This window comes from Epinephelus lanceolatus, chromosome 11 (assembly GCF_041903045.1).
Source record: "Epinephelus lanceolatus isolate andai-2023 chromosome 11, ASM4190304v1, whole genome shotgun sequence".
Classification (NCBI taxonomy): domain Eukaryota; kingdom Metazoa; phylum Chordata; class Actinopteri; order Perciformes; family Serranidae; genus Epinephelus; species Epinephelus lanceolatus.
The window spans coordinates 28,981,290-29,000,383 of NC_135744.1; the positions used below are offsets into that span (position 1 = coordinate 28,981,290).

The 19,094-nt window shown below is 40.7% G+C and overlaps 1 protein-coding gene across 1 annotated transcript in view; it reads right to left on the reverse strand.

Moving 5' to 3' along the window:
- The window catches only part of fat3b (FAT atypical cadherin 3b), a 78,451-nt gene extending 59,468 nt beyond the window's left edge, over positions 1-18,983 (reverse strand). The window contains exons 1-5 of the mRNA XM_078172473.1: positions 16,005-18,983; positions 15,771-15,905; positions 15,085-15,286; positions 6,324-6,442; positions 3,404-3,602 (exon numbers count right to left, since the gene is read on the reverse strand). Of these exons, the coding sequence (XP_078028599.1) occupies positions 3,404-3,602; positions 6,324-6,442; positions 15,085-15,286; positions 15,771-15,905; positions 16,005-18,971 (3,622 nt within the window). The 5' untranslated portion in view covers positions 18,972-18,983. The remainder of the gene's footprint in view (positions 1-3,403; positions 3,603-6,323; positions 6,443-15,084; positions 15,287-15,770; positions 15,906-16,004) is intronic.
- Positions 18,984-19,094: the final 111 nt, after the last annotated feature.

The following is a 19,094-nucleotide window of genomic DNA, read 5'->3' on the forward strand; positions in this document are numbered from 1 at the left end:
CCCACTTTGATTTACCAACAGAGCAAACCTACAACAGCACACCATTAGTCTGATGACTGACATGCTGCAAGTTACATATACACCATTGTTTCTTGATCATTACATTGACATATCTTTGTATCGGAATACACTTCCCTGTAACAGCTAAAATTTGTCTTTTGTTGTTTACCGAAACACTCATAACTTAATCTAGGGCAGAGACAGCAAAGACTTCACTTTTTTTTTTGTTTTTTTTTTCTCAATATCTGAATAAAACATTTCACCTCTTCAATAATTCTTTAATGGAAGCTTCAAGCAAAGCCTGTACTGAGAATGCATTGGGGACCTCCCTAGACTTCAAACTTGGCAGACAAAACTGAAACACGTCTGAATTCATCTGCTTTAATAACATTTGTAGTCTGTACAGATATGATGTGAAAGTAGAAACAGACAACTTTCAACTCTTCCCCCCTAGCGTTTCCTAGTGGTATTATCATCGGCGCCACTGTTGCAGAGACAACCAGATCGCTTTCCTTTTTTTGTTCAGAGGCTAGCAACAGGGCTCTGTCTCTTTTGCCAGGCAGAGTTTCCGCAGTTACTTCAGTTGTTTCACTGTCCAACATTTCCACTACTGGGGATAGCTACTGGATAAAACAGTCGTGTCATTCTCTTTCTGTTTTGGTTGCACAAAGGCTAATGCACTTCCTTTGTGCTGCAAATCAAGCCCTCATTTTCACAAGAGATTGTACCCACTGACAGACAGAATTGCAAAGGAAAAGCAAGGCTTATAGGGTACCAATCTGAACATCGATGGTGTCATTATTCTATTGCCAAAAGTTAAAGGTCCAGTGTGTAGGTTTTGGGGTATGTGTTGGCAGAAATTGAATATAATATTCATAACTATGTTTTCATTAGTGCATAGTCACCCAAAATTAAGAACTGATTTGTTTTCGTTACATTTAATTAAGCTGTTTATATCTACATAGGGAGCGGACCATCTTCCATAGTGTCTGCCATGTTGTTTCTACAGACCCAGAATGGACAAACCAAGCCATAGGGCCATTTGCATTTTCATGTTTTTGCATTTGCCACTGTAGTTCTCCTAAATGCTTGGCACTCAGGAGAAGTTCCAACTGGTTGCAATCTGCAACCCCACTACACACTAGACCTTTTAAGCAAAAGACCTATGTTATCGATTTCCACTAGGGATGGACACTTCAAGCAATAATACTATTTGACATTCACTGGAAACAATTCCACCATTCTTTGAAGATCTCCCACCCACCAAACGCACACACACAAAGAGGGAGACATAGTGAGGGCTCCATTCATGATTTTCACAACTCTTGCAAATGTGCTTTCCACCCCTACTGGAAGCAAAAAGGAAAAGTCACAGCATGGGTTTATAACACCACTAGCAACATGGTGCCAGTCAACACTGAGCGCCTGGAATGGGATTCTAAGTCTTGTTTTGCACATTCACTCCAACTCGCTATAAACGACAGATTCAACACATAAACCATGTGGTTGCATCTACCAGTCACTTGGTTTCTCATTTCCATCACAGTATGACCACAATGTTGCACACAGAAGAGGTTGCACACAGAAGTTTTTGATGGCTGTAATTGTCTTTGCACGTTCCTCCTGTTTGTACTGTAGCATCCAGCCCATCACACAGCACTGCACAGCTGTACTGACTGAATGTATTGCACATGTAAACCCAAGGGGAAATATATAAATATATATATATATATGTATATATATATATATATATATATATATATATATATATATATATATATATATATATATATAGATAGATAGATAGATAGATAGATATATAATTTCCACTTTAATAAAATGGAATTACTTGAAAAACAAAAGATCTTTCAGTCTTTTTATAGTGCACAAAGACAGTAAAAAAAGTATTGGATCAATACAGGCTCTAACAAGGCTCGTGTCTTTTACACGGGGCCTAATAGATTCTGAGTGTTAAAATGATGTTCTGGCATGTTGTGGGATGATATTCAGTTCACAGGCTGCAGTTGTAAATAATTTTTTGTGAGTCTTTTAAAATGCATGAGCAATTCGTGTGTGTGAATGTCTAAAAAAAGAAATTTGCAAGCACATAAAACTCACAGATGTTTAGAAAAGATTTGTGGTTCTAGAAACGTTCGGAGAATGTATAAATAAAACATGTGCACAAATTATCTAGACAGGAGTTACACAAACAGTTTTGTGAATATCTAAGTACTGATCAAAGCAGAAAACTGTGTGCGAAAGTAATTTAAAGGGTAACTCCACCAATTTTGCACATCATCTACTGATTTGGTCTACTGGTTTTGGGAGTACTCAACAACTGTTCCATGTAGAGTCTGACAATGTTATAGAGGTACTCAAAAACACACTCACAATTTCTGATCCCATCTTTACAATCTGATCCAACTTAACAAAAACAGAATTACCTACTGACTATAACGTGAATCAAAGGGCAGATTTTAGCACCCAATTAGGCTACACTGACAGAAAAAGACATATATTTCACCATGTAAAGTTGTCAGGACAGGAACAGGGTGCGAAATTCATCTTTCTGCAGAAACGTTTCTTACACACTCGCAGACTTTAATTTCTCTCATGCAGTATTTTCCCACAGGCTCAAAAGGGGTAATAGACAACCACAGGCTGTCTGAGCATCATTTCACAAGCTCGCACTCTCTAAGACCCTGTCTTGATCCCGCAGAAGAGGGCTTATGGTGAAACCATATGGTTGGCTGTATGTTTTGAATAAAAAACCTAATTCCAATTCCAAGATAATACTCTTGAAACCTTTTGCTAAGTTCAAATTCGGGTTTCCCTTTAGACTTTTTATAATTTTCTGACAAAAGCATGTTTTTATTCATGGTACTATATATCACATAATGCATAGAAATTTGGCCCTACTTTGGGGAACAAAAGTAGTGGGAAAGAAAATTGCTTTGATGTAAACTCCTTCATCACTAGAAGATATTCACCCACACACTGGCTTAATAAAAAACCTAACTACACTAATTTCCTCAAGTACATTGCGAAGAGCTTTCACCCCTTAAGAAGACTGGAAGCAATATTCAGATAAGAGCATAGTGGAGATTGTCTGGGCGGGCGGCTCATCAGTGTCCTTGATGTTTGACTGTGTGGGCACAAAAGTCTTTTTAATTTGTTGTGTGGGAACCAAAGCCTTTTATTGGATGAGCGTGGAGTAGGAGGTGCATGATGAAAGACAATTTCAGAATCATGTAAACATATAAACACAAAAGATTAGTGTGATTATTTGTTGTTTATAAGGGCATATTACTAATTGTGCCATCAGTCTACCACATTTTACTGTCTATTGTGTCACCAAGATATTATAATTATTATGAATTCCGTGTCTGAGTCTGAGTCTCACCTGTTTTTGGATGGATAGAGAAGAAATTCTGCGGGTTGCCAGCAGTGATGCGATAACTAAGTCGACTGGGAGTGGCAGTGAGGTCAGGGTCCTGTGCCTGGATACGGATGACTGACACATCCTTTGGAGAGTTCTCCATGACAACTGGGTGGTAGATAGGGTCCGAGGTGAGGGGAGCATTATCATTGACATCTTCTACCTGAGAGCAAAAGAGAGAAGAGAAAAAATTAGAGGAAGAGAGAAAGTGGAGAGAGGGAGAGAAGGCGGGGATTGGGTAAGGGACAGCAGTGAGTGGTATCTGTATGAACTGTTTTCTTTATCTCAGTTGGATCTGATTTGGCGTTAGATGTGCTGCATGTATGTTAATATTGCATTTGGTATCTTTGTTAATCAGCATCTCATAAAATGCAGCGTGGACTTGGTCTGGGTTGATGCGTTATCAATCACAAAATGGAAATGTATTTACCAGAAAATGTCAAAGATGTCACACTTTAAATGCACAGCAAATTAATTTCGCTTCCTACAGCATAGATCTAGAATATTTATGGCAAACAGAGCGTTGATTGAGTGTTTGCCGCAAGGCACAAGAGAGCCAAGATGGTTCAGCCGGTGAATGAGGAGCACCTGTGCCTGATTAATCTCCCTATTTTTGTCTGTGATGAAGAGGCCGAGAGTAAAGCGCCCGATCACATCGCTACACCTGAATATCCCCAAGCCAGAAAAGGCAGTTTGTGTTTTTTTCATACACTGCTGAACTCTTCCCCAAAGGGGTGAGCAGTGTTGGAGCAGTGATGTGTGTATGTGAGTGTTTAGACAGTGGATTACTTAGTGCCAAATAAAATAGAAGCTGAAGCAGAGAATTCCCCGTGGTGTGTATCTCTTGCTCACAGGCTGAGCATTGCTATAGTTATCCACTGCACTGAGCACCATTAGCATTTTAGAGAGCAACACACTGATTGTTCAGCTTCATACTGTTATTTTGAAGGCAACACTCCACAACAATTGGCAGTAAAAGCATCAAAAACCAGCCTGCAGTTACATGTTTGCAGGCTGTAAGAATTCATCAATAACAGATACAGACAAATATGTTTGAGGTAGAAAGATGTCAGACGTTGTATGTTTAAAAACTACATAACATCAGAACTTCTGGATTATAACCAAACATGGTATATTTGATAAATTAACAAAAATGAAAGGAGTCTGTTTGCCTGTCTGCCTGTTCTTTGATTTTCTCGAAATCCGTTCATCCAGTCGACTTACTTGGCAGATGTAATGCAGAGAACACATGGAGGTGCAGTCTTGAGTGCAAGCTCTTGACATTTACAGGACAAAGTTATTAGTGGTGTGTTATCAGTGCTGGGGAGTGGCTGGTTACATGTGACTAGTTACATTTAATTAAATTACTAAATCAATGTAGCTGTTATCAGTTACAATTTACTAATTAAAATGTTGGCGATTACAAAGGGGTAAAATCTGAATACTTCTTTCCAGTAAAAACCTTATATGTACAGTATAATATTCATTCTGTTGCTTGGCATCTTTTTGCCATGCAGCAATGCCTTCTTTTGGCATAGCCCATATCCTCACAGACTTCTGGTTAGAAAAGTCATCAAAATGTAATCACATGTAATAAGTTACATTGCTTTAATGAAGTAATCAATGTCACATTAATTTCCACCAAACTAGCCACATTTACGACCCAAATAATTCAGTTTTATGTCCCCCTATCTTTTTCTCTATACTAGTGCAGTGGCAAAACGTACGTTATTGGAACAAACCAGTTTCTAGGCCTTCAGTATTACTGCTTGCAGCTGTCTTGATAATCTCTCATCCAAACAACTTCACATTTAACACTGTGCTCCCTTTAGTCCAAAGCAATACACCTGCCTTGACATAGATGTGTCCCCTAGCACACTGGTTCCCAATTGCTCCAGCCTTGGGGACCAGATTTCTTCTAAGTCATTAGTTTAAGGTCCACATGGTTAAATAAATTCAGCGTCAAACTTGCATTTGGCCATGTCGTTGAGCTAGTTTTCTGTCTCTGTCAAGTAGCTGTCCTTTAGCTGCTCACTCTACGGCAGGAAGCAGCACTTCAAAATTAAGAAATTCACTGCCAGAAATTCACTGTACTTCAAAATGAAATGTGTTTTTCACAAAGTTGACAAGTCCATTCAGAACGGACCTGCAACCCACCTGTTGGGAACCACTGCCCTAGCAATGCTACAACTAGCTATTTGGGACCAGGCTATTTTTGGGAGCAAAAGTGTTTACCCTGAAAGTCATCACTGATGAGCTTGCTACAATGTAACAGCTCCTGTCTCTTTTTCTTTATCTCTTCTTGAATGCACTGAAGCGAGCGATGGAGAGTGAGCTGTACCCAGCATGCTGTTCAGCGGTGTAACAGTTAATAGGGGTCCCCTCACTGTGACCATAATGTGTAGTGTTGGGAGGTGTAAAATGAAATGTAACATGGTAAAGATTATGACTTACCCTGTCAAAAATGTAACAAGTAATGTAATTAACTAAAGCAAAGAATCTTCCACCAAAACTATCTTTTTAAATATCAAACTTTCCCCCCTGTAGTCGGCAGAGAAGCTGCTGTTCAAACAGGTGTGACCTGGTGTACAAAGGTCAGTAGTAAGTCAATGTAAATTTTCTGCTTTTAACTTGGGACAGACTTCCTGCCTGTAATCTACAGAGTAACAGAAAACTGAATCTAAATATATAAAGCGTGATGCATGTTGTATTTTTGTAACTGATCAAGGTTCTACTGTTAAAAACAGCACCAAAGTGAAGTACGAGCTTGGGAATCTCATATTCATGCTTATCTCTCAGTGAAAAACACAAAGTACATTTCCTCCATCTGAAGCCTCTTATACATGCATAGTACAGTGTGAATATTGGCAGCAGGTGTGGATACCTGAATGAAGACTTCAATAGAGGCTGACAGAGGTGTAACCCCTCTGTCTGTGGCATAGACTGTAAGCCAGTAGGAGTCTTTGGTCTCACAGTCCAGGATACCAGCAGTGTAAATCACCCCTGTTCAGGCAGAGAGAAAGATTAATGCAGTTATTACCTGAGCCTGAGAATACATATCTTACGTTGTGTGAAAAGGGACAGTATGGGTGTCATCAGCAGAATACATCCCTGAAAGATCTCATGGGGAAAGTCTTTGAGTACTAAGTTTTCCGGAGGCAGAGACACAAATTTAGAGAAAACTTTGTGTCCTGGCTTCAGTGACATTCACAGGCATTAGCAGCGCCGCTGTAGTCACCTTCAATGTTTCAGCTTCTCTACAGCTAATCACAGCTGACCAAACTGCTCCCAGCTGCAATTTGCTTAGTGCTAAGCGCACCCTGCACTGCCCTACACCAATAAAGACAGGCGCGCAGACACTCAGACACTCACGCACATTGACTGGCGTGCGTTTACTGGCCTTAAGGAAGATGAGTAGCTGACAGCTTTGGTGACCTCTTGAGGGACAAAGAGAACACTCACAATGGATGACACATGGATGCCTTGATTTTTTTTGGGTTTTTTTTTTTTTTTAAATCAGTCATGCAAGACTGCCCATGTAAACACTAGAAAAATGACACGCATACTCACACTCTAGGTTTTGGGTTCATTCATGTCATTTTCAAACAATGCCAAGAGCACTGACGCATGGTGGTGCAAGGCCACACGTGTCACACGCAGTTTATTTAAACACAGAAATCTAATATTAGGATCAAAACCGACACATGTATCTAATTGCATCATTTCCATGGACAGGAAATAACACAAATCAGCGAGGAATAAATTGAGTGAACTCGTATTAAGGGCAGAGCCAGCCGTTAATGCATTTCTGCTCAGTGCACACAAACTTTTAAAAGCCAGGCAGCATGAGTCTGTTACTTCAACTAACTTAAGGAAACTCAGTATGAGCTAAGGCATACCGTATGTTTGTCAATGCTTGCAGAGTCTGTGCTTGCATCTGTGCTTCAGTTCACAAGCAATTAACCCCAACAAGATGCTTGACAGAGCTGCGACTGGACATGTAAGAGAGTGTATATTTAATTTGGCTCTCTTATGCTTACCTATACCTCAACTCTGCTACTTCGCTTCTTATAATTAAAGACTGATAGATGTTACATTTATGCTCTAGCATGCAAAGATTTATAGTGTGTTAATATTACAAACAGAAAGGTAATAGTAGTCAGAGCAGTACTTAAGTATCAGTGTCTGGGTATTATTATTCTGTTCCACTTTACAAGTGAGAACATCAAGACAGATAGATGGACAAATTTTGATCAAAACTCTGTTTCCCAGCCAAAGAGAAGACCAAATTAGGGATGCCTTTAATTTGACCGATATAAATGAAGGTCTACGACTCCAAGGAGGCAGAGAGAGCCAAGACGGCTCAGCCCAGACTCCTCACCCCTGGGATAAACAGGCTCAGTGGCACTCTGAATTGATTCCTAACCTCAGTCGCCCTGTTAAAAACATTCCTCTTGGGTAGCATCTAAACCAGGCCTGCCGCCGGAGATAGGGGGGTCAAAGACTACAAATGACCCCGGCCCAAGGCTCAGGGGGGGCCCAGGCAAAGGTCTATGGTTGACCTTTAAATGGGATCAAGTACAATAGACTTACTGACTTATATCACTGACAGTACATGTTACGTGTATTTACATTATAAATAAATGTATTTGTTTCATTAAAACACATTTAAACTTGTCATCTGATGCCCCCAACATGGTAAAGGTGAAGAGCGAGACAGACAAGCAATTATTTTTTTCCTTTATCTGATAGGACATCTTTAAACGCATTTTTCAATCACCAAATTGTACTTTAAATGACACCAAAATGTGTGGCACTTTGCATTGTGCATTATGAACACTGCACATTATCCTACAAAAAATGACAACTTACTAAATAAAAGTTAACAAGTAACATCTCTTTAAAACAATATTATTTAGGGAAATAGATCTTTAGGAAACATACATGATAATTACAACTGCATTTTAATTGGGTGATCACAATTGCATATAACAATAATAATAATAATAATAATTTTAATAAGCTTAACTGACTACTAATTCTAGCATTGACTAGCAGGCTCAGTTTTAAATATGTTGACGACCCTAAGGAATCCATTTGCACCAATTATGTCATGCTATCTTGCAGGGAACAAGCTGAATAACTCTCCAAAGTTAGACCAAATTTTGGCATGGTAAACAGAGGCATTGCCATTTTTTTTAAATGGAGTATTTGAATATTACTGCATACTGGAGTTCTTAAGCAGTCTTGGAATTGCATAAACTAAAACATTATAAACACTGGATCTGGAAATGTTGGTAAGTGGAGAGAAAATGTATTTGTTCCATCATGATTTTATCTTATGATTTAATGACTTTTAATCATTTATTGGAGTGCTTTTTCCCTCTCTGTTTTGTTTTAAGGTAAAAAGAGAAAAATAACTGTCACAGTTTTATTTGAAATGAACTTTTTCTCTCTGTTTTGAAATAACTGACTTGACCTTTTTTGCTTTGTAATCATTTGGAGTATATGTATGCAAAACAGAGCATGGCCTGGATGGGTCTCTAGCACTGGATTTTTGAAAAGCTTGTTAGGGACTCCATCTCTGCCACTACAAGGCTAATGGCTAAGAGCTATTTGGAATTGCCTGTGCTGCTATTAGAGCTAAGTGTGGGTGGTGGTAGTGCTGGAGTGGGTGTGGATGAGGGGCCCAGTTTGGAAAATGTTGTCACTCTGTCCATATTTTCTAATGGCTGGCCTGATCTAAACAATCATAAAAACATGTTGTTCAAAGAAAATCCTCTAACCAGAGAACCTGAGCACACATACCATATCAGCGTTCCTTTCTGAATAGATGATTAAAATATTATAATTCTTCACACTCATTCTCATACATTAGATGTCTGCTGCTTCCTAATTTGGCCTTCCACTCAGCTGCAAACCCCACACGCCCAGCTTTCCATTACAAGAGCATACAAATCAATGACTAGAGGTGTGACTGTGTGGCCCTTTTTTGTGTTCTTGCGTCAGTCTTGTTGCTGCCTCCTCCGCCGCATGGCGAAGGTGATACCTTATCATCAGAAAGCGTGTGTATATGTCAGATTATGACTAAGCAGCTGCCCAGGAGCATGCACAATGCATAGTAAAAGTGTTTGCTGAAACACACCCTTGCTCTGTCGTCCTTGACCATGTCCTTTTCAAACCACATCTCATCTCTGTCAGATAACCCGACAGAGAGAGGCAAGGAAAACAGAGCTGGCTGTTTCAAAAGCTCTTTGAACTTTAAGACCGACAGGCACTATTCAGTGAATTCAATATAAATCTGACTTGACAGCATCCATTCTCACCATAAATAACACACTTCAAAGAGTGAAAAAAAATTGAAGGGTCGTGGCATATTTTCTAATCTAGAAGTTCACAGTACGCTTGGGTTTACATCCATCTGTCATGTCTATTCAACTTCTCAATTCTTGAGAAACTGGTTTCGGGGTCCAGCTATCTAATTAATGCCACCATATCAACTAATCAATCCTGAGATTGATGAGAAAATGCTGCGTGTATTTCTTTGCATCTCGAGGCACAACTGAACAGCCCTGTGTGTGGCAGAAAAGAAGACATCAAAAGTACAGGCCAATAATTTTTAACAAATGCAGAGATAGATTACTTTTTAAAAGTGTGTATGTCTGTAACTTAAAGACTGCTTTATCCTGACTGTGACAAATCCTGCCGCTTGCAAACCCACTAATAGAGGAGCAGTGGCTTCTGACAGCTGCCCAATGAGAAATTGCAGGGCTTGCTTTCCCCCTAACCAATGACAAGAATACCAATTTTTGTTCAAAGTACAGAAGTGCTAAGGATTTAAGCCAAAGAAGATCCTACTTCCTCTCTGATAGATAGCCCCTGTGCTTTCCACCCACATAGGAGTGAGGTGCCTTAAGCATCTAAATATCAAAGGTGGAAAAAAGGGGCATTCATAAATGGTAAAATGGTCGACAGACAATGAGGGTGTCACAGGCTAAAGAAGATGCATCATAGAGCTGATTCACAAACTACAGAGGAGGGGTGGGAGTGCACAAGTTAGGACAGGCTTAACAAAATGGATTTCTCACACAATATCTAATTCCCTCTGTCCCTTTTACTCACACTCACTGTCTGTCTTCACATACTTGGTTTTGGCACTAAGAGCCACAGATTGACAAGCAGTCAGAGCTGAGCCACTCAACATGGCAGATAAATGCATGGTGGGAGGACAGAGCGGTTCGACTCTGTCCGCGCCTGACAACACTGACTTCTCTAGACGCTACCAGATGAAATGAAACACTTGATGAGGGAAAACTTGGCATGCGCTTACTGTCTCTTTTCATCTGATACTAAAAAAAGGGTCAGAGACTTTTCACGTGCGTATGATATTAGGGAATAAATAACAAAAGCCACAACTTAAAAACAAACTTCCCGAGGAAAAAAAAAGAAAAAGAATACTGTATAAAGGCCTGGGAGGAAGAAAGCCATATTTTCTTCTGACACTTTTTATGTACTCCAGACTCCCCTGCACCCTCTTCCTTCCTCTCTTCGCTTCACTTCCACTCCCCTCTCCCTTCACTTTCTGCTCTAACAAGCACTCTGATTTCCCCTGGAAAATCTGCACTCAATAAACTTTCTTACTGGCTGTGATGCACCTTACTGAGTTTTTTAATACTAAAGTAAATAACGGCACCACGTACCATTATGGAAGACTGTAGGGATCTAACTGTGTATTGTAACACTGTTTTGTCTATGAGCACAGTCTGTACACTGCACATATGGAATTATTAATAAATAGAGAGACAGAGGGAGGGAAAGAGACGTTCTCTCCATTTGTCCATGCGCTTCTCACTCGCTTTCTCTCGTAACTACAATCAATACTAATTAGCCTAGTTAAAGGTCAAAACAGGCCTCCAGTGCAAGTCATGTACAGTAGGGACCAGTGTGAGGTGAAGATACAGGGTCAGAGGAGACACTTTCATTTGCTCCCTAAAAATAGGTGCTGAAATAAACTCTACTGGCTAAAATTAACCACTACACTTATTTTTTTTTATCAAGCCAATAGTCACTACATTGACAGTTACTAGTGACAATTGATTTTAGTAGTTGCTGTATAACACATTATTGTTCTAAGTATGTAACTACTGTAACTACACAACACATTTCACAAGTTGTTATGTCAAAAATATTAGCTAGCTAATATAATGTGCATAGTTTGTAACTGAATTCTACAGAGCTACACATTTTAAGTAAAGGCTTTCATGATTAGTCACCCTATTCCCCACCTAGTGGTTATAGTGCAATGGTTAAAGCTGTAGTTTGCAAATAACTTCTTGTCATATTAGCTGACACTGTCACACAGCAGTACATGAGACAGACAGCCTGTGTGTGAAAAAAACATATTCCTCTGCCCCCTCATAGCACTTCTAATGGCTCACCGCACGTGAACGAAATTAACCAATCAGAGCCGAGGAGTCTCCGATGTCAATCATGTTAATTACAGCTTGTGAACTGCAGTCAGACTGTCAAACTAGGCAGCGCTGATCAAATATGAATTAAGGTTCTGTTACTGCATCGCCTATTCATCGCCTTAAATGTTTTCAGCAACATATTTTAGTGTACTGAAGTGTGGCTGGTGGGTGGTGCTTCATTTCGACTCGACTGTATCCAACATGGGGGCCGGGTCACAAACGTTCTCATTTTACAGCTTAACAGTACACTAAAAAATCTTTCTGAAAGCAATTAAGGCAATAAATAGGCAATGCAGTTACAGAATCTTGCTTCATTTTTGATCAGCGCTGCCTAGTTTGACACTCTGACCTCAGTTCACAAGCAGTGATTATTGACATAATTGATATCTGCGTTAAAGGCGCATCAGCTCTGATTGGTTGTTTTCAGAGCGCTGCAGTATACTCTAGCAAATGCCATTAGAGGCGGTGGGAAAAGGAGGGAGCGACATGATTCTTATCTTATGTAATGGTGTATATATAGTGAAAGTTTCAGAAAAAAATAACAAAAGGTTATGTTCATATAAGTTACCAACTGTAACTTTAATAAGACCTTATAATCACCTGCTCCTACTGTTTATCTAGTTATTAATCTGCTGCTACTTGATTAGATAGTGATTAGTAGAATTTAAGGTTTGATTAAAAATGTAGATTCATGCAACAAAATTAATTTGTCTGATATAATGATGAGCAATGTTGCCTGCAAGAAACTATGTTTTCTAGGCAAAAGAAAAATGTGTATGTAATCAAATACAAATAAAAAACACGGAAAACTAGTTACAATAAAAGTTTCCACAGTGATGTAATAGTCTATGAAACATACTCTCCAGTAACTAATTAATAAAATGAGTGAAACTGGATTAGTACTGAGTGAGGAAAATGTAAATAACTAATGAAGTATTATGAAAAGTACTGATTAAATCATAACTAGCGCTTATTACACTGCTGTGAAGTGGTTTATGTGGTAACCTTTAAGAAAAGACTGTCAGCAGGCAGAACAGTGTCATACTAGAGACTGCTTTCTTTTACACAGTAAAATAGCATCTTCCACCTTAAGCCTTCAAAATTCCCACAGTCCTTGCTGTTGCATGCTTATACGCAATCCAGGACATGCTGGTGGTAAGTCTTAGCGTCAGTGGTAATTACGAGGCACCACTCACTATGGAGTACCCTGGAGGATGAGTGTACGAGGGACTGATTTTTGGAGCCTGCAGTTTGAATGTTTCAGCACCATGGCGAGAGACAGAGACAGATTAGGTTTAAAAGCCTCAGCACCGTGGATAGAGACACAGAGTGCAACAAGCCTTGATGGGAAAGCAAGAACTCCTGCTTACACCCACTTTTGTTCCTATGGAAATATCAAATACACACACTCGCTTTGCTTACGTGATATTTGTAGGGATTGTCAGTGGGAGGGTCTTAAATTCAAGCTAATATTTTTGTGCACACATGAGTCCTATTTCTCACATGAAAATATAGCAAATGCCAAGATCTTATCCAGCTGTTCATATATCATATTACGTGAACATCTTTCAAATGTGGTGAAATGTACCTTCACTGAGCTTCCTTGCATTATCTGCACATTTTTTAGCACTGTCCACTGGGCTTTCTAAAGGCATGGGAGACACCAAATGTTTTTAATTCAATATGATACCAATACTTTCTGCTACAGCTTTAACCATATTACTGATATGGGGCCTTAACAGCGGGCCAGTGGCAGGTTTATAGCAAGTCTACACTGTGTGAGTCACACTAGCCCCCTTATAACTTTCAGGGTGTGTCATATTTTTTTAAATGGTTGAAGAGCTTAATCATTTTGCTGCTGTGTGGTGCTGTCTTGTCACGAATAGTGCATCTTGCTGTATTTTTATCTACAGGTGAAAACTAGTAGTAGACCACACCAGCCTATGTTTCCTTTCTGCCATTCTCTCACATGTTTGATGCAGAAATGTGCAACTGCACGCCAGCTTCTAATGTCACATAGGTTTCCACAGTCATAAAACAGAAACCAGCTAAATATCTCAGAGCTGTTTTGGCACAAACCCAAACAAAAGCACTGAAAACATTTGAGAGTGATAAAGCCACCCCGTTGTTTATTCATATAATTTTACTATTATTGATATTTTTTAAAGGAATCAATACCAAATGAGTAGCTTGTGAATATCGACGTATCGATCCTGCAGGATCAATCTGCCCATCCCTGTTTTAAGATTACTTTAATAAAATGTATCATCAGAGCTACCATTTCCATCTTAAATCACATGATGTGTTCTAATAATGTTAGTTTAAAGTTTATAATAATGTTCAGTGTTTGGAGTTACATTTAAATTGCATATATTAATGTTCATGGTTTGTTTAACAACTAGGCAGAAAATAATTCGGTGGGAAATAATTGGAGCAAGAAAATATATACATACATATGTATAGACAGAGAGAGAGTTGCCCTTTCATTCTGTACATGCGCCAATATGAACTAATATGAACTGTCCTATTTTCATACTGGATATTTGATTCATTTTATCTCTGGGTGAGTGAGTCACAGCCTCTTGTTTGGATCAACATATTTTCAGCAGTTTGGCAGTGCGGGACAGTTGGAGACAACTGCACGCTTATTTTTGGGTCAGGCCTCCTTAAATAAGTCACAGTGATTCCACTACACTTGGAATGGATGGTGGTGCTGTACAGGACAGCCTTGATCAATGTTATCCACACAGCACTGGATCACTTGTACTGAGCGGCCTGAGGCCCAGCCAGTGTAGCTGCCATGCTGCCCTCATTACAGTAATGATCTCCCAGTACACAGCTCCCACGTGAGGCCCCATCAGCACACTGACTCTGACTGTACCTCACACTCCCCTCACCTCTCTCCCACTAATACACACATACACATCCATGCTATCGAGAGGTGATGCTTTCTGCGTGTCATTTGCAATGCAAAACCACAATGTAACAGGCACAAATAAAACAACTGAGCAACAACTACACACATGTGAAAGTAAGCAGCACAGAAATAGTAACATTTCTTATAATACGCAATGATTAGCACCACATTCGGTCTTAATATTCCATGCATGGCACTATAATTTATTGGATTTCCACTTTACATAAATAGGCTTCAGAATTGATCTTATGTCTCACCTGTGTCTTCGTCAATGGTGAAAGTGCCCAGTCCGCTGCCTCCTCTGACAGAGTACCTCAGCAAGCCATCTCGCCCCTTGTCGTCGTCCTTAGCGCTCACTGTCAGGACGCTTGTGCCTGCACGAGAGTTCTCCTTCACTGAGCCTCTCACAGCAAAGTCGGGGAAGTAGGGTGCATACAAATTCTCATTGACATCCACCACCTGAAGAAATGTAATGGATCACTTTAACTTTGACTGATAATTTAAAAAACTGAGTGACGGTATGTGTAATATCATATAGTATGAATGTACAGAATAGCATGAGACCAATATGCCAATGTTCCCTTTAATTATATGAGGGCTAGGAGCTATTCATGGTTCCCTGACAAGTAATCATTTTAGTTAATAAATTAGTTACTTTGCTTGTGTACTCTAAATAGTCCCTTAAATGTCCTAATTTAATTGTTGTAGGCTGGTCGGGGGAGTTTTAGTGCTCTAAATGCCGCAATACATGTATTTCTTCCCTGAGAATAAAAATGGGGGGAGCCATGAAGATAACATCTAAATACCAGCATTTCATATCAAAAATATGAAGCTTGAAATGAACCAACAAAACTATGTAAACTGATTTTTAAACTATAACTATGACAATAAAGTGGTTTTGATTTTGTTCTGATACAAATTTGTGTGTATTAGTGGTACGCACCTCCACCTCGACAAATGTCTGACTGATGAGGCTGGGTATTCCTCTGTCCTCAGCAAGTAACGTCAGGTTAAAAAACGGTTGTTTCTCAAAGTCCAGCTCCCTCCTAATCCTCAACACTCCGCTCACAGCATCGATCTGCACAAAGCATTACATTCCCATACATCATAAACTGTCAATAGAAAGAGGATGAGCATATGCAACAGTATAGACAATACAAATAGTGACATCACCTACCTCAAAAGTGCCATTGAAGTCATTAATCAAGGAGTATCTGACCTGTCCGCCGGGGCCTACGTCTGGGTCCTGAGCCTGCACCCAGGTAATCACAGCTCCTGGCGGGAGGTCCTCAAGTACTCGAGCACTGAAGCTGCTTGGGATGAACGCTGGGGCGCAATCATTGACATCCTCCACAATTATATTGAGAGTGGTCACTGACGACCTTCGAGTGCCTCTTTCAGCCTTGTCTCTCACTTCAATCTTCAATGTGAACATTGGGATGGTTTCTCTGTCCAAGTGGCTAGCAACAAACACACTTCCAGTTTCACTGTCAATACCAAACTGAGGGAAACTGGTCAGCATGAGATAGGAGAGCTGTCCATTTTGACCCATGTCTCGGTCAAACGCAGTGATGGCAATCACTTCCACACCAATGGCTGTGTTTTCTGCGACAAGAGCAGTGAAGCTGTCCTGATAAAACTGGGGGTCATTGTCATTGGCATCCTCAATGATCACAGTCAGTAGTCTCCAATTGGACATCTGTGGAACACCCTGATCGTAGATGGTGATATTGAGGAAGTAACGATCCAGTTGCTCGCGGTCAAGTGGTTGCAACACAGTTATCAACCCACTCTCCATGTTGATATTGAAGCAGTTTTCTTTGTTACCATCAGATATAGAAAAGAGAACACGGCCGTTGAAGCCTGTGTCGCCATCTCGTGCTCTCACCTGAAATACACTGGCACCAGCAGTGAGGTCTTCTCTCACTAGAATACTAGTAGGCAAGGCCTCAAACTGTGGAGCCTGTTTGTTCATGGAGAAAAGGTCTGTAAATCTCTCATCTGGTCTTAGTCTCGCCATAGCAGACGCTTTTGAGAGCATTTTTTCTGCCAACAGCTGAGCTACCCTGGTCTCCTTGCAGTTGAACCCCCTGGGTGGCATCCTACCCCTCACCACAGATACATTCACAAATGTAGGCTCAGAGAACAACTCCCCATCCGTTGCAACTACTCTCAGGTTGAATACCCCACTTTTTAAATTAGCCACTCCTAACGATCGTTTCAATGACAAAGCCCCAGATTCCGGATTTAAGTTAAAATAGTCTAACTCATCTCCAGACAGAATCTTGTATGTCACAATTCCTAGCTCATCCATGTCTACAGCTGACAGAGTGACAATTGTCTGGCTGACAGGGAAATCACGGCTTATCATCCCCCTGCAAGAAACCCTCTCAAAAAGAGGCTGGTTGTCATTTATATTTATCAGACGAATGGTGACATTAACTTCACTCTCCCTTCTGTAGGGTGAACCCCAATCAGAGGCCCGCACTGCAAAAGTATAGATATCATCTGATGACTCAAAGTCTAGGTCTCTCGTGATCCTCACCTCCCCTGTGTCCTGGTCTATTGTAAACGGTAGAGACTGTTCACCACTTATGGTGTGTGTTATATACCCATTCTCTCCCTTATCAGCATCCACAGCGGACACTACGAGAGCAACGGTGCCTATAGGTAAGCTCTCGTTGATTGCGATATCATAAAATGGCCTGTTGAACACTGGAGAGTTGTCATTAGCATCCTCTATGGTGATTTGGACCCTTGCTTGCTGCTGACTGATAATATCAACTACCTCCATCTCCATGAAATCCTGTGATAATCTTGTCAGGTGCCTTGTGGTCATAATAACTCCAGTCAAAGGGTTTATATCAAAGTACATTTGATCTAAGGGGCTGCTGAAGCTGTAATTGACACTCAGAGGAGCTGGGGAGATTTTCACCACCTCTACAATAGTGCCTGGGGGAGCTATTTCACTCAGCGTGACTACATAAACATCTTTCTCAAAATTCGCCAACACTGGGTCTGGCTTTGTAACCAACAACTGAATAACCTGAGCATTAGAAAACCTAGGAGGTATACCCCTGTCTTTAGCCTGGAAGGTTAAGTTGCAGCCATAGGGGAATGTATCCCAGTCGAACAATTCTGATGTTTTAACCCTATACTCATTCCCGACAGGCGATCGATCAATCACAAATTGTTCAAGGGGGTCACCCTCAATGATAGACACCCACTCTATATCCCCAGATACCCCTTCGTCTTTGTCCTCCACAGTTAATACGGCGTAGATCGGGTCCTTGTCCTCCCATGATGGAAAGACAGCCACTGCATTGAGAACAGGAGCAAACTCATTAACCCGCTCCACAGTTAGGACCAGCCTAGCAGTGCTGCTGATGCCATTGTTCCCATAGAGTTTCATTCCTCTGTCAACCACCTGCACCTCCAGCTCAAATCGGTCTCGTTTGTCCATCCTGGGCCGACCTGTCAGGGTGATGACCCCGCTGGTCGGATGCACAGCAAAGAGTTCAATTTTGTTCTTGAAGAAGTAGTAGAACTCCCCGTTGGATCCCACATCAGCATCTGTGGCTGTTACACGTCCTATGCTGGCACCCAGAGGGGCACTCTCAGAAACAACGAATGAATAGGAGGTAGGGGAGAAAAGAGGTCGGAGATCGTTGGTGTCCAAGACCTTGATATAAACAGTAGCTAAGGCCTCTAGGCCTCCATGGGCAGATGCCTTAACTGTCAGCGTGTAATTGTCCTGTACCTCCCGATTCAATGTGGCACCACTGCCTCCGTTAGTGCGTATGCGAAGAAAACAAAAATCTCCCATTACAAACTCCTCAGCCTGAAAGATTCCCTCACTGTCTCCAGACACAATGGAATATTTAATGTCTAAAGACCGTGGTGGCCCAAGAATGATGCCCATTTTGACCTCGCTTTTGGTATAGGTCCTTGCAGCAGAGTTCTCAAAAACGGAAGCATTATATGCTGGCTGGGTAAAGAGCAGCAGGCCTTGTCCTGCCCTAGGCTCTGTCAGGAACTGAGCATGGGTTGAGGGGAGATAGAGGAGGAATAAAAAGCAAATAACATGGAAAGGAAGAGAGAAGCTGGGTAGAGGAAGCATATTTCCCCACCGATTAGGCTTCATCACTATTCCATCACCCAGTCACCCTATATTTGGAAAGAATAACAAAAAAAAAAAGAGACAGATCTGGATTCAGATGGTGAGTTGTTAAAGACATGCGCTCTGCATGCTAAAAATTTGATAAAG